The sequence below is a fragment of the Poecilia latipinna genome, unplaced genomic scaffold (assembly GCF_001443285.1).
Source record: "Poecilia latipinna isolate Pla-1442-1.1 unplaced genomic scaffold, P_latipinna-1.0 Scaffold1240, whole genome shotgun sequence".
Lineage (NCBI taxonomy): Eukaryota > Metazoa > Chordata > Actinopteri > Cyprinodontiformes > Poeciliidae > Poecilia > Poecilia latipinna.
The window spans coordinates 312,478-324,735 of record NW_015113856.1 but is presented as its reverse complement, the minus strand read 5'-3'; the positions used below and the strand labels follow the sequence as shown (position 1 = coordinate 324,735).

Below are 12,258 nucleotides of genomic sequence, written 5' to 3'. Positions count from 1 at the left end.
CATGGATGAGTTTCTCTAGATCTCGTTGAGACATCAGTCCTCTAGTCCTGGAAATGTTCTTCAGGTGATAGAAGGCCAACTTTGTAACTGTTTTTATGCGTCTCTGAAGGTTCAGGTCAGAGTCCATCACTACTCCCAGGTTTTGGGCCTGATCGCTAGGTTTTAGTTGTAATAACTGAAGCTGTGCATTGACTTTAGATCGCTCCTCTTTAGGTCCAAAAATATGAACTTATTAATCATATTTAATTATTTACATTTTAATATATAATAACTTCCTCCTCACACTGTGTCACTATGAAAGCCGCATAGAAGAGTAACTGACCGGAGTAGATCTTCTTGAGGGAGCGGCTGATCCAGATGTTATCCAGGCACAGCGTGCCCTGAGGGCAGCGGGTGCTGATGTTAGTGAACTGGCTGGACAGTATCAGAGGACATAGCTTCTCCTTCCGTAGGACATCGAACTCAGAGCTCTGTGGCGATGAGCCAAAGTGTCCCAGTACGACCAGCTCCTTCTCACCTACAGAGGAAGCCATGGCAGCAGGATCAGGCTCCAACTCTCTACAGGAAGGAGGCTGCTGTTTGGATCTGGTTCTGGGAGTTCAGACTGACCTCTGAGTGTTTCCTGGATGCTGGGAGAGAGGTGTTGCCCCTTGTCTTCACCTGATTGGTGGGTTTTACTGCTGGACTCTCCTGCTGAAGCGGTGCTCTGCATGTGGACGCTCACCACCGTCAGCTCCACAGAACCAACCTGAATGGCACGATCAGTCAGCAAACAAAAAACACACGCTCACCCAATCATTTCTTTTTTTGCAGGCTGTTTCTTTACCAGCAGAGCTCCATTTTCTTTTAGCTATTTGGAACATTAAAGATAATTACTGCTAAATTATTTTTTCATGCTTTATCCCTGACCTTTTTTTTTTTTTTTTTAATCAATCATTGGATTCCCCCTACGCAGATTAACTTCATCTTATGGTGCTTCACAAAACAAACAGCTCCAGCTCAAACTCCAAAATGTGTGTTAGTCTTTTCTTTTTTTTAGTTAAATACAACTTACTAAAAAGTGCGCCAGATACAGCTGAGGGTGTGCATGATTTCCGTTGCCGTTGACGACAGGATGGTCGAGGACCACAGCATCCTTCAGATCGATTCCAGATGAGCTGTCCCACAGAAAGCCGGAGTAACTCACTCCCTGCAAATAGAGAATGAAGAGAAACAGAGTCTTTAATTAGAATCCATGGCCTTTCTATTACTATCTTCCTCTGCAAAGGCATCAAAACCCCCTAGTGTGTCCTTTTGCTTTGCTGTGAGAGAGAGATGACCAACAGACCAGCCCACCAGGTCACAGTCACCTCACTGCTGCCAAATTATTTAGCAACTTTTCAGACAAAAGGAAAATGGCTGTCGGCCAAAATCAGAGTCAGCAGGTCAAGCTTTTTAAAGATCAGAGATCGGCCAGAAAACTGCAATCGGTGCATTCCTGGTTAAGATGTTAGGCCAGGAGCAGAAAATAAGACACCTAATTCTTATCAGTTGATCATTATATAATTATAATCAGATCAATTATATAATAATTTCAAGAAACATTTAAGATAAATGATTGAAAGCCTAAAGCAATGATGTTCACACTAAATTCTGACCAAAACTGTAAACAAAGTGACATTAATACAAAGGAGAACATTTTCAGTTCATTTTCCTGGAATTGATGGGAACATGAATTATAGTTTTTATAGTTCTTTCCAACCACAGGAGCAGTCAGCTGCTGCTAACAGAGGCATGCTGTCACACTGGACCTACTGTCACTGTTCTCTCACTGATCCAGTTTCTGCTGGTTTAAACTGAAAACACCAGCCAATCAAAGACTGGCTCTCCTTCTGCTGAAAATGAACAGGACAGAAATGCTAATAATAAAAAAGCAAAGTACAAAATAATGTTTTGTGTGAAGAAAAAATCAGATCAGCTGCTCATCTAGAACTTGAAATGAAAATATCCAATATGATTTTATTTATTTTTTGTTTCAACTAAAACAGCTGATTGTATTATATATAGCTAATTAAGGCAGGAATATGAAAATATAGTTAGGCTTAATAAACACTAAAAGTCAGATCCATAAATAGTTTTTTTACTTAATTGCTTTCCCCAGGTATTAGTCTGCTCTCCTAAGACATCTGCAGTATAGCAGATGTCATCTAATGATATATAACTGCATTTACATGACCATAACAGAAAATATAAAATGTTTGTCATAAATTAATAAAATAACAAAAACAAAATGATGGAAAAAGACCCCCAGAAAAATCCCACCAAAGACGATCCCAGGAGAGCAGAGAGCATTGGATTGGGGTTTCAGAGGTAAACCATGCTGATTCCCAGCCATCACATGCTCAGTTTAACAAAAACTGCTGCTCAGTGTTTTCAGTTTGATCAGGTGGTTAAAATTTTAAAAATCCTATCTTTTTCTGATCAGTGAACACACCATCCACAATCTCTACCAGGTCATAGAGACAGTGGTGGAGTAAAACAAATTAGTGTTAATTAGTAGAATGTCTTGATCAGCAACTCAGTGGGATTATTGATGCTAATGTAAACCCTGATCAGTAAACATTGATGAGAGCAAAACAGAAAGTTGTTTGAAAGGGAATTATGAACGATCAAAAGTCCATCATTCCCATCAGACTGTTGGAGTTAATCATGCCTGACTCTTGTTGTCATATCAACCAACATGAGCTCCATCTCTCATGAAGGAGCTCATGATCACAATGTTGACCCAGTTCTTACTTATATCATGACTTCAAATGAAAGTTTCCACTATCAACACAGCACTGGCTTGTTAGAGGAAGCAATGTGACCATTTAAAGCTAAATTGCTCACACACTGCTGTCTGTGTTGATAAATTGGATCAGATGTTCTGCTTTCTGTAGGTGTTCATGTCTCGGAGCATCAGGGGTTGTGATATGGAGACTTCCATACCTTGCTGGAGTGTCCAGTGGGTTTCTCAGAAACTATGCTTTTCCACACGCCTCGGGGCCATTTCCATGTCTGTACGCTGGCCAGGGTTCCTTGGTTTAACTCCACACAGAACTGGAACAAAACATCCAGGAAACTGAGTCAGAACCACACACAGATATAACAGTTCCTACCGGCATGGTATCTGGAGACAAATCAGTGAACTCTTCCAGTAGGAAGAGTTTCATTTTAAACTGAAAATTAAAAATAAAAGCAAAGCTACATTAGTCTTAATGATCCAGTCAGATATTTCACTACATGTAGAACAACAACTAAAGCTTACCAAAACATGGCATACCAAGACTTTACACCTTAACTGTTTCTTTTTTTTTTTTTTTTTTTACCAGGGTTTTGGCAGCTGGATATTTTTGTGTTTGCTTCATATTTTTGTGTTAATATACCGTGGAAGCTGAAAGCTACTGTATTTTAACTCGACCTTATACCCGTGCCCTGCATAATTCAGAGACCGAAAAGAACAGGCGGCATGATGTGATGATAATGCATGTAAGGTGACATTGTATCATGTGTTGATAACAGGTCTTGTGTTATAAGTTGTGTCACAGAGTACAAAGCATGAAAAATACAGTTATCAATTAATTAAACACCAACTCAAAGCCATATGACAGATAAAGTGCAACATTTTACAGCCTGGCTTCAGCCTAACACTAGGGGGCAGATTAACTGCTTGTCAGCTATGTGCTCCTGAGACAATACAGAGTTCAGTGAACTCCAGTAGCCTGGTGTGAGGTTACTTGAGTTCATCTAGGCAGCCGCAGGGCAAACACAGCCGGAGAGGAAGCTCCTGATGTTGACATGAGCGAACACTGAGCTGATCAGCAGTTATGTCCCGGAGAACAGGTAGCAGTTCCTCCATGACAGCACAACGGAACAAACATGTTCAGAAAGGCTTACAGGTCAATCAGAGTGAGAGTTCCATGTGGAACACCAGGAAGTTCAGACGGACTCCACCCACACACACACACGCACATGCACACACACACACACGCACGCACGCACGCACACACGCACACACACACACACACACACATCAGGGTCCTTACTGTGAAGGCCCAGGCTAATATGAGGCTGTTTGAAGGCTTATCTATGCTATAGCTAATGCATGAGTCTAGCACGTGAGGAACTGATGTATTGTTTTATGTATTGTTTAAAAATAAACAACAACAACATGTTTTGTCTTGATATGGGATCCTGGATTGAGAGACCAGAAACAAACACTCCAGGTTAAGTTCAGCACACAGACTGAAGTGGACAGAATGAACAGAGAAGCTTTCAACTTTCAGGATTCTAACAGCCAAAAGCTGTCAGGAAGATAATTAATCCCACCGTTACTGTACTGTAAAGAATATATTGCTCCTCATCCAGTCATCCCACTATCAGAACAGTCAAGCAACACATTATGACCAATGATGGGTGAAGTGAAGACTGATTTTTCACCTGTTAATAAGTGGGATATTTTGCTTAGCAAATACTATAAGCTGTTAATTTTTTTCCACACGCGTTAATCTGTACATTCTGGCCATTGTATGGTTCTTACCAATGAGTCTCAAATGGCTGCACTGCTGGTGATGAAGAGCACAGCACAAGAATGTGCCTTGAGGTGAAAGTGACACTGAGGGCGACAACGACAGAGAGACAGAGTGTGTGTGATCCCAGGTTTACACTGCATGTGTTTCTGCTCCGCCGTTCCTAACTTACACTCCTCTGTGAAGTCCTCCGAGAAACATGTGTGGCACGTGGTTTAGTGGTTTTAGTGAACAGGAGGAAGGTTAAGACCAACCAAGAACTTTTCCTGGTAGGCTACTGTATTTTTTTTATTAAGCAGCCACGTTAAGGCATCTGGCATCTACCCATAAGTATATTATTAAAAGTGAAACATATTATGTTACGTACATGTTGTAACATGTACGTAACATACTATTACATACATAAGCTGCTTACATACATATAGGCCACACTTATAGACAAGTGTGGCCTACAGATGATAGGAGTGGCTTATATTCAGGTGGACTCAATAGTCCAGATGGACATATGGGTCTCATACATAGGGGCCCATCAACGGATGTATTACTGGTTTCTGGCACCAGATAGTACAACAGCCAACAACATGGAGGTGTGGAGTTCATACCAGGATGCGTTGAGGCTGTTTTGTCAACAAAAGGGAGACCATCCCATAATTAGACAAGAGGTCATAATGTTATGCCTGTTTAGTGATCTATCACATTGATCATAATGATTTGTGCTCCATATCTCTTAGTCTGTTTTGCTGTCAACTGGTCCATATATGACAATTGAAGCTCTGATCAGCACTGATCCATTTGATGCAAAATACTTTGTAAAAGTTATATATTACTATCAGAGTGTTATGGATTTAATGAAATACAATCAACAATGAAAATAATCTTTATATTGTTGCAGCTGTCAATATTTTCTGCATGCAGTTGTTACACTGGGTTAATGAGGAACCAAACTGAGTTTAGTAGCAGAGTTTCAGCTTTGTGCCAGTTGATTTTTCTGACTTCAAAGTTGGACTTTAAATTGCTAAAATCTAATTACAAATGAACCGTCTCATTTGTCACAACACAATCCTGGTTTTAAGTAACCTTTGCATGAATGGGTGTGTCTCTTTAAATGTTTGTCATTTAATCTTGTCCAGGCTTTGTCTACCTAATCTAAAGGTAACAGGAGCCAGTTAAAATTAGCTTCATTCACTTCTTAGATAGAAAACAGAGGATCATGTTAGGTTGGAATTATTTGATCCAAAAGGCAGTTCTGTCCAGCAGCACAGAACTTTAGCTAGATGAGCAGAACTCTGTGTTCACTCAGCTGTCACAGCGGAAGTAATAAAACCGATGACAGAGCAATTTTCAGTTCCCAGGAGGTGGAAACCTGAAACAGGATTTTCCCTCAGGCATCATCTCCAGGGGCCATTGAGCCTGTCGGGAACAGAAAGGTGAACCACTTACAAGTATTATTTTGCTAAAACACAAAACAGCCTCATAATTCACTCTGAGTGTTGTAAAGTGCACACAAAGCATGGAGCCAGCGTCCTGGCAGGCAGCCCAGCAGTCCCAGGATGTTTTACTGTGAGACCTGGACTGGACTGGACTGGACTGGACTGGACTGGACTGGGCTGGACCGGAATGGACTGGACTGGATTGGATTGGACTGGACTGGGCCAGGTTCATGTCTTACTCTGGAGCCCAGCTATTTATGGTTGATTTATATGACTGGTGAAAAGACAGAGATATTAAAAGCATTGAACCAGTGACTAGTTCTGTTTAACTCTGAAGTTGGAAGTCTAATAACATCCACTTTCACAGGGTTTCAGGTAGACAGCAGAAAATTAGCAGGATTTGCTGATTCCTCTGGCCGCTAATAAAGCTAACAACTGTTAGCATCACAAAACAGCGACCTTCTTTATCTGGATTCTATACTTATAAAACTAGCTGTTATGCAGATTGAACTGCTTCTCTGATTTCATGTGATACATAAGATACATAAGCTACCAACACATTTTATGAAAGAAGGAAGCCATGTTGGATTTTGGGGTGGAGCCTTGAAGATTTCAAGATGAATTTCAATTGAAGGGGCATTCCTGGGTATTTTTCTGACCTACCCAACTGAATTTCTAACTTCCATGGGCTGTGATAAAGCAAATATGCTAATACTGTATCATCTCTCCATGAGTTAACCAGCACTAACTCCAAACCAGAGAGGGTAATCACATAAACCTTATCCTTTTAAATGTCTCAACTAGATTTTGTTGAAAAGATTAAAAAGGCTTCCTGAGAATGAAGCTTTTAATATCACAGTTTGTTTTTAGTGCTCTAATTTAACAGAACTGGATGTGAACCAGACACAAAGGTTCCAGCCAGTCAGTGATCTAAGCTGAGCAAATATCACTGCTCTCTGTCTTGGTAGCAACATCTGGATCTTTAAGCATTTCTATTGATGGAGGAAACGAAGGGGTTAGATTTGGGTAGCAGGACTTGTTTGGATCCCCACCGATGAACGAAAGAACCAGCAATCCTGATGAATGCTGAAAAATATTCCATCAGATCACAGTTCTTGTTTTCTTGTGAGAACAAAGAATTAGCTTGTGGAAGTTCACAAGAAGACAACGGTGCAGTCATTGACCCAGATGAATTGTTCTGTGTTGCCTTGGTTCGGACTCGTTGTCATTGTTTGTCCTTCTTCACAACGTTCAGTGGCCAAACATGAACATGAGCTGTGGTGGTACACAACTGGAGTGGCTTGTGTGTGTTTGTTTGTTTATCCACTAATTACATTAGTTATGCTGCTGTGTCAGCATAACTAATGCTATACTCTCATACTATTTTTCAGTATGAGTAATAATGAGGAAAACACCCAACCACAGACAGAAGCTTCCTGAGCAACCAAGCAGAGAGATGACAACAATCCATAGCAAACACACACACTGTGTGTGTGACTCATCTCAACAAAAATAGATACAATGGCACAGTTATATATTCATAATGAGCATCAGGACATACAATAAATTATAATTATAAGGCACTTTTTCTATTGTTATTGACAACTCATTTAATATGGCAGCCACAGTGTGCAGTGTTTTACTGCTACAGTTTGTCCATTCACCATAGTAAATGGACAAAATGGAAAACAAAGTAGTTTTCTTTTAAAGACTTTCCATAAAACTAACTGATAAGCAGAAAGAAACAACTTGTTTTTCTGAATATAATCTGCGCTTCTCATGCAGCCAGACATTAAAAACAGCAGCGGTGGAGGCTGGTGGAGGCAAAACGACGTGAGCTGAAGCTTGTCCATCTCTGCACTGCCTCGCTCTCATCCCACACCGCTGCTGACCTACTTCCCTCACACACAGCACTCATTTCTCAGTCAAGGTTACACCGAGTGTCTAGGACAGAGTGACATTACCAGAGTGCGATGTGTGTGCATGCGTGTATGTGTGTGTGTGTGTGGGAAGGCTTAGAACGGACATGTGATGCTGCTAAAATTGGCCTTTTAAGCTCTCAACATTTTATGGAGGCAGCAACATTTGTTCATTAATGCAGATGACCTACATATTTATTCCATAATTGGAGAGAATGATGTGACTAGAGAAGATTCTCCAAATATTAGTGATTGTGTTTGTCTGTGTATGTTCTCTGGTTGTCTGTCTGAGCAGACAGAAAACGTTGAGTCTTCAGCCTTGACGTTTTCTCACCACAAATGATTTGATGGAGTCTGGAAGAGATTTGGAGCAAGATGGAACAAATGTAAAGAAAACCTGAATCTGACCCAGAGGGAAGTCAGGTCTGATGGGGGCGCTCTGGCTCCCACAGGAAGGCCCCTCCATGAGGGCCCACCAGCTCCTGGTCAGGCTGGGAGCATTGGCATGGCAACACACAACAGCACAACCTGCCAGCGCTGGTGTGTGAGGTTGGTACCAGCTACCAAATAACAGGACTCACCTCCACACACAGCTTGGGGTCTGGAATCAACTGTGGGAGAGCTGGACATGCTACTCTGGAGTTGCCATGGGAGACAGTCCTCGAGCAGGGAAGAGGGGGCTCACAATCTTCTGGGATGGTGTAATGGCAAGGCTGCCTCTGAGGATTCTATAGTGGCTGGCTGGGTTACAGGGGAGCTGTGATTGGGAACCACAGCCTCCACAACCTGAATGAACAGTTTGATGTGTGAGGTGGATCAGCAGAGCTGCTAACTGGTGGAGTCATCCAGGACACATTACCATGGATACTGCATTGTTAGCATGTCTTCATACAGCAACAGCCTTCAGCTAGAGATTTTTTTAGATTAGCTGCAAAACTGACTGCTAGTGGAGATCCTTCCATCCCACAGCATCACCATCCACTTTGAAGACACTTGGTTGATAGCAAAGAATATCATCTCTGCTATTTGCATTTGTTTAAGATGAAAATAAAGTATTTCTGAATTGAACTGAACTAAATCTGGATGAAGCTGTTAGCTAATCTGAAAAACAGTCCAGGTTCATAATGAAGATGTTTTTCTCTGTTAGTCTGTGCTTCACTTGTGACAAACAGCTAAACAGCAATAAAGGAAGTAAAGGAGTTCATCCCATTCACACCAGTCATCTCCAGTTAAACCATTTAGACCTCAGCTGACCGCACCTTATCCAGGGCCTCCCGCTCCACCAGGTCCTGCACCGCCAAGATCTTGATCCTGCAATGAGAGAAACATTCATATAGTGTAATATTAGCATAAATCACACATAATATTTTATCCAGCAGTCACTGGTTTCTGTAAATTCAATGGTGAGATCGCTTTATATATAATGTTAATATTAATATCAGATATCATTATTTCATAACCCTACCTAAACCTCATGAAGGTTTCATGACAAATTAACTGAGACTGAAATTATTTCTCTTCTTTCTGATAATCTGCTGGCATCCAAACTTGATTATTCTGATAAAAATTACTAAATTTATTAACCATGTCTGGCATTTATTATTAAATACTCATAGCCAAGCCAGGCCTGTTGTTGCACAACAGGGGAGAGTCCTAAATTAAAGGTGCAGACGTGTTATTGGACTGCAGGAGACGGGAGTTTACAGCCCAATAAACCTTTATCTGTTTTCATTCCAACTCATTTTCCAAATCAATGGTCAGCACAATAAAAAGCAGTCAATTTTTGAGTGGCCCTGGATCTTTTCCTCTAACTCCATTCAGCCGTGAAGAGAGGAAGTGCTTTGTGAAGCAATTTGACATGAAGGGAGAAGCATTCCTCTGTGAGTCGTTTGCTCTGACTTTCTCAACAACTGCATTTAAAGATGAGGATAAAAATGAGATAAAGTGGGAATCTAATATTTTCGTTCTTCTGCAGTTCTGGAAGCTGCTTACACAGCCAAGCATGCACAGCTCATGCAGCAGCAGCAGTAAATGTCTGGTGGCGTTGCAACACAGTGGAACTGAGTTGGTTGCACAAGGAGATGATGACTGAACTGCGTTCACCTCTCAGCATCTAATCTGAAATCAAAAAATCAGGTTACATAAGGGTCTGTTCTCTTGGTGAAATGCAGCCCCTAATAACTAGCATAGCTTAGCTTCTGTTATGACTGTACACACACACACACACACACACAAACAAACAAACACACACATGTAACTTGGCCCAGTGGCTCCACTCATACTCAGAGACCAAACCTGGTAGAATGAATCAGAATGTCATTATGTTTCTCCTGTTGCAGCAGACAGACAGACGTTCCTGCAGACTGCTTCCTGCTTCAGTTCGGCTGAGGCTGGGTCAGACCCAAACCATAAAACACACACAACTAAACACCACACTGATCGTTTTATCTGTCAGACTCTCAACTTCAATCAGGTGACCTGCTGTATTCTAGGAACACACTGATGTGAATGAGTCAGCTGTAAATCAGCTGCTGGCATAAACATTGTAACACACACAGGCACACACACCTACACACACCACACACACCTACACACACCACACACACAAATCTTGTGATTACATGAAATACCAATAGGAAGTAGATTTATCTTCAGTGTCGCTCTGACAACACAAATTATTTCTCATATCTGTTGGTGCTGCAGAGACATAAACACAGAGTTATAAAGTCAAATCAAATGTCTGCTTCAGTACATGTCAGATTACAGCAAACCTGAGGACAAACACAAGGTTGCATAAGCAACTAGATGAGCTGCTGGGTTCTGTGGAGGCATCTGCTGGGCCGCGCTGGCCCTGACAGCACACACTAATCTGATGAGAAGTTCACAGGTTTCAGCTTCAGACTCACATGGAGTTGTTCCTCTTTCCTAGATCCTCTTCTGCATCAGAATCACTTAAAGTCCTGACAAAAACTCTCAATTTCAGGAAATAACAGAGCAGTTACATGTAATAAAATTCTGTGTGTGTGCGTGTGTGTGTATGTGTGTGCATGCTTGCATGTGTGTGTGCATGCGTGTGTACGTGCGTTAGTGCGTGTGTGTGTGTGTGTGTGTGTGTGTGTGTGTGTGTGTGTGTGTGTGTATGTGTGTGTTGCTTGCCCTTGACTATGTTCATGTTCATTTTAAGTTTTTTTTATTTTGACTATACTCTGGGTCAGAGTATGAGTTGGGTCAGATTTTTTTCCCTTCAGACAGAGCTCATTCTGTTGACCTCTGGACAAGGTGGAGGTGTGTTGATGATGCACAGCTACATCAGGTCAGTCTTTGACCCTCAGCCAACAGTAATGCTTCTTTATAAGAGTGTTTGAAGTTGCTAACTACAGTGACAGGCAGTAGTAAAGTCTCCTTGTTATCTCACCAACCTTATGTTTCATGCACTGAGGTTGCTCAGCAGCCTGAATGCAGGTCCATTGCTCTGTCTTGTACATGTTTAGTTGAACTAAGATGTTTATGTGAGGCATTAATGTTGATGTTAGTCAGCGTTTACATGTGGAGCAGCAGAGGTTAGATTAGTTGCAATAAGTGTCAACTGTCTCCATGCCTTCTCGTTGGTTTCTGAGTTGCTGTTTTTATTGGCTGCTTGTTTGGTTACAATCTGTTTTCTAACATGACAATTTGAAAAGTAGGACCGAAAGATTTCCAATATGTTATTTGGAAAATAATTATAAATAATGATACAAATATCCATTTTAATAGTTGTATATAAGATATTAGAGCAAATTAGAGATGCTCCGATATATATTAATATCTGTATCGGTTGCAATGCTGAAAAAACATCCTAGATCAGGTATCAGTAACAATGTGCCTGATCCAAGAGGGCAGATCTATTTAGTCTAATGCTATGCTTTGAGCAACATCATACTTTACTATTTATCTTACATTATATTTAGAATTTCTAATTGCATTTTCTGAACCATTTGAAAGAAGGTTTGTTACAGTTTATTTTTACATGTTTGACTAAGGTAGTCAACTTGTTGATTTAGTCAGGTTAAGTTTCTTTATTTATTTTATATTGCCTGTTATACTCACTGACTGAACAAATTAAAGATGTTGCTTTTACATGTTTGACCAAGCTTGTGAAGCTATTGGTGGATTTAAGTGTTCTGTACTGGTATAGAGTTATATACATGTAACTGCAGATGTGCAGTTCCACCAGGTGTTTGCTAATTGCTGCTGGCTAGTCTGAAGGAGCGGAGTAGAGGGGTCAAGGGGAGAGCTGCTCTCTGAGGCCTGTGGTTCAGTTCCATCTTCAGATTTAAACAGGAACCTCCATCTGCACAGGGACCAACAGGAGAAATGCTAATG

The 12,258-nt window shown here is 41.1% G+C and overlaps 1 protein-coding gene across 1 annotated transcript in view; it reads right to left on the bottom strand.

Annotated features, from left to right (window-relative positions):
* eepd1 (endonuclease/exonuclease/phosphatase family domain containing 1) overlaps positions 1 to 12,258 on the bottom strand; it is a 29,351-nt gene that overhangs the window by 4,208 nt on the left and 12,885 nt on the right. Inside the window, exons 2-6 of the mRNA XM_015054227.1 lie at positions 9,156 to 9,207; positions 2,968 to 3,078; positions 1,055 to 1,189; positions 610 to 748; positions 323 to 517 (exon numbers count right to left, since the gene is read on the bottom strand). Of these exons, the coding sequence (XP_014909713.1) occupies positions 323 to 517; positions 610 to 748; positions 1,055 to 1,189; positions 2,968 to 3,078; positions 9,156 to 9,207 (632 nt within the window). The remainder of the gene's footprint in view (positions 1 to 322; positions 518 to 609; positions 749 to 1,054; positions 1,190 to 2,967; positions 3,079 to 9,155; positions 9,208 to 12,258) is intronic.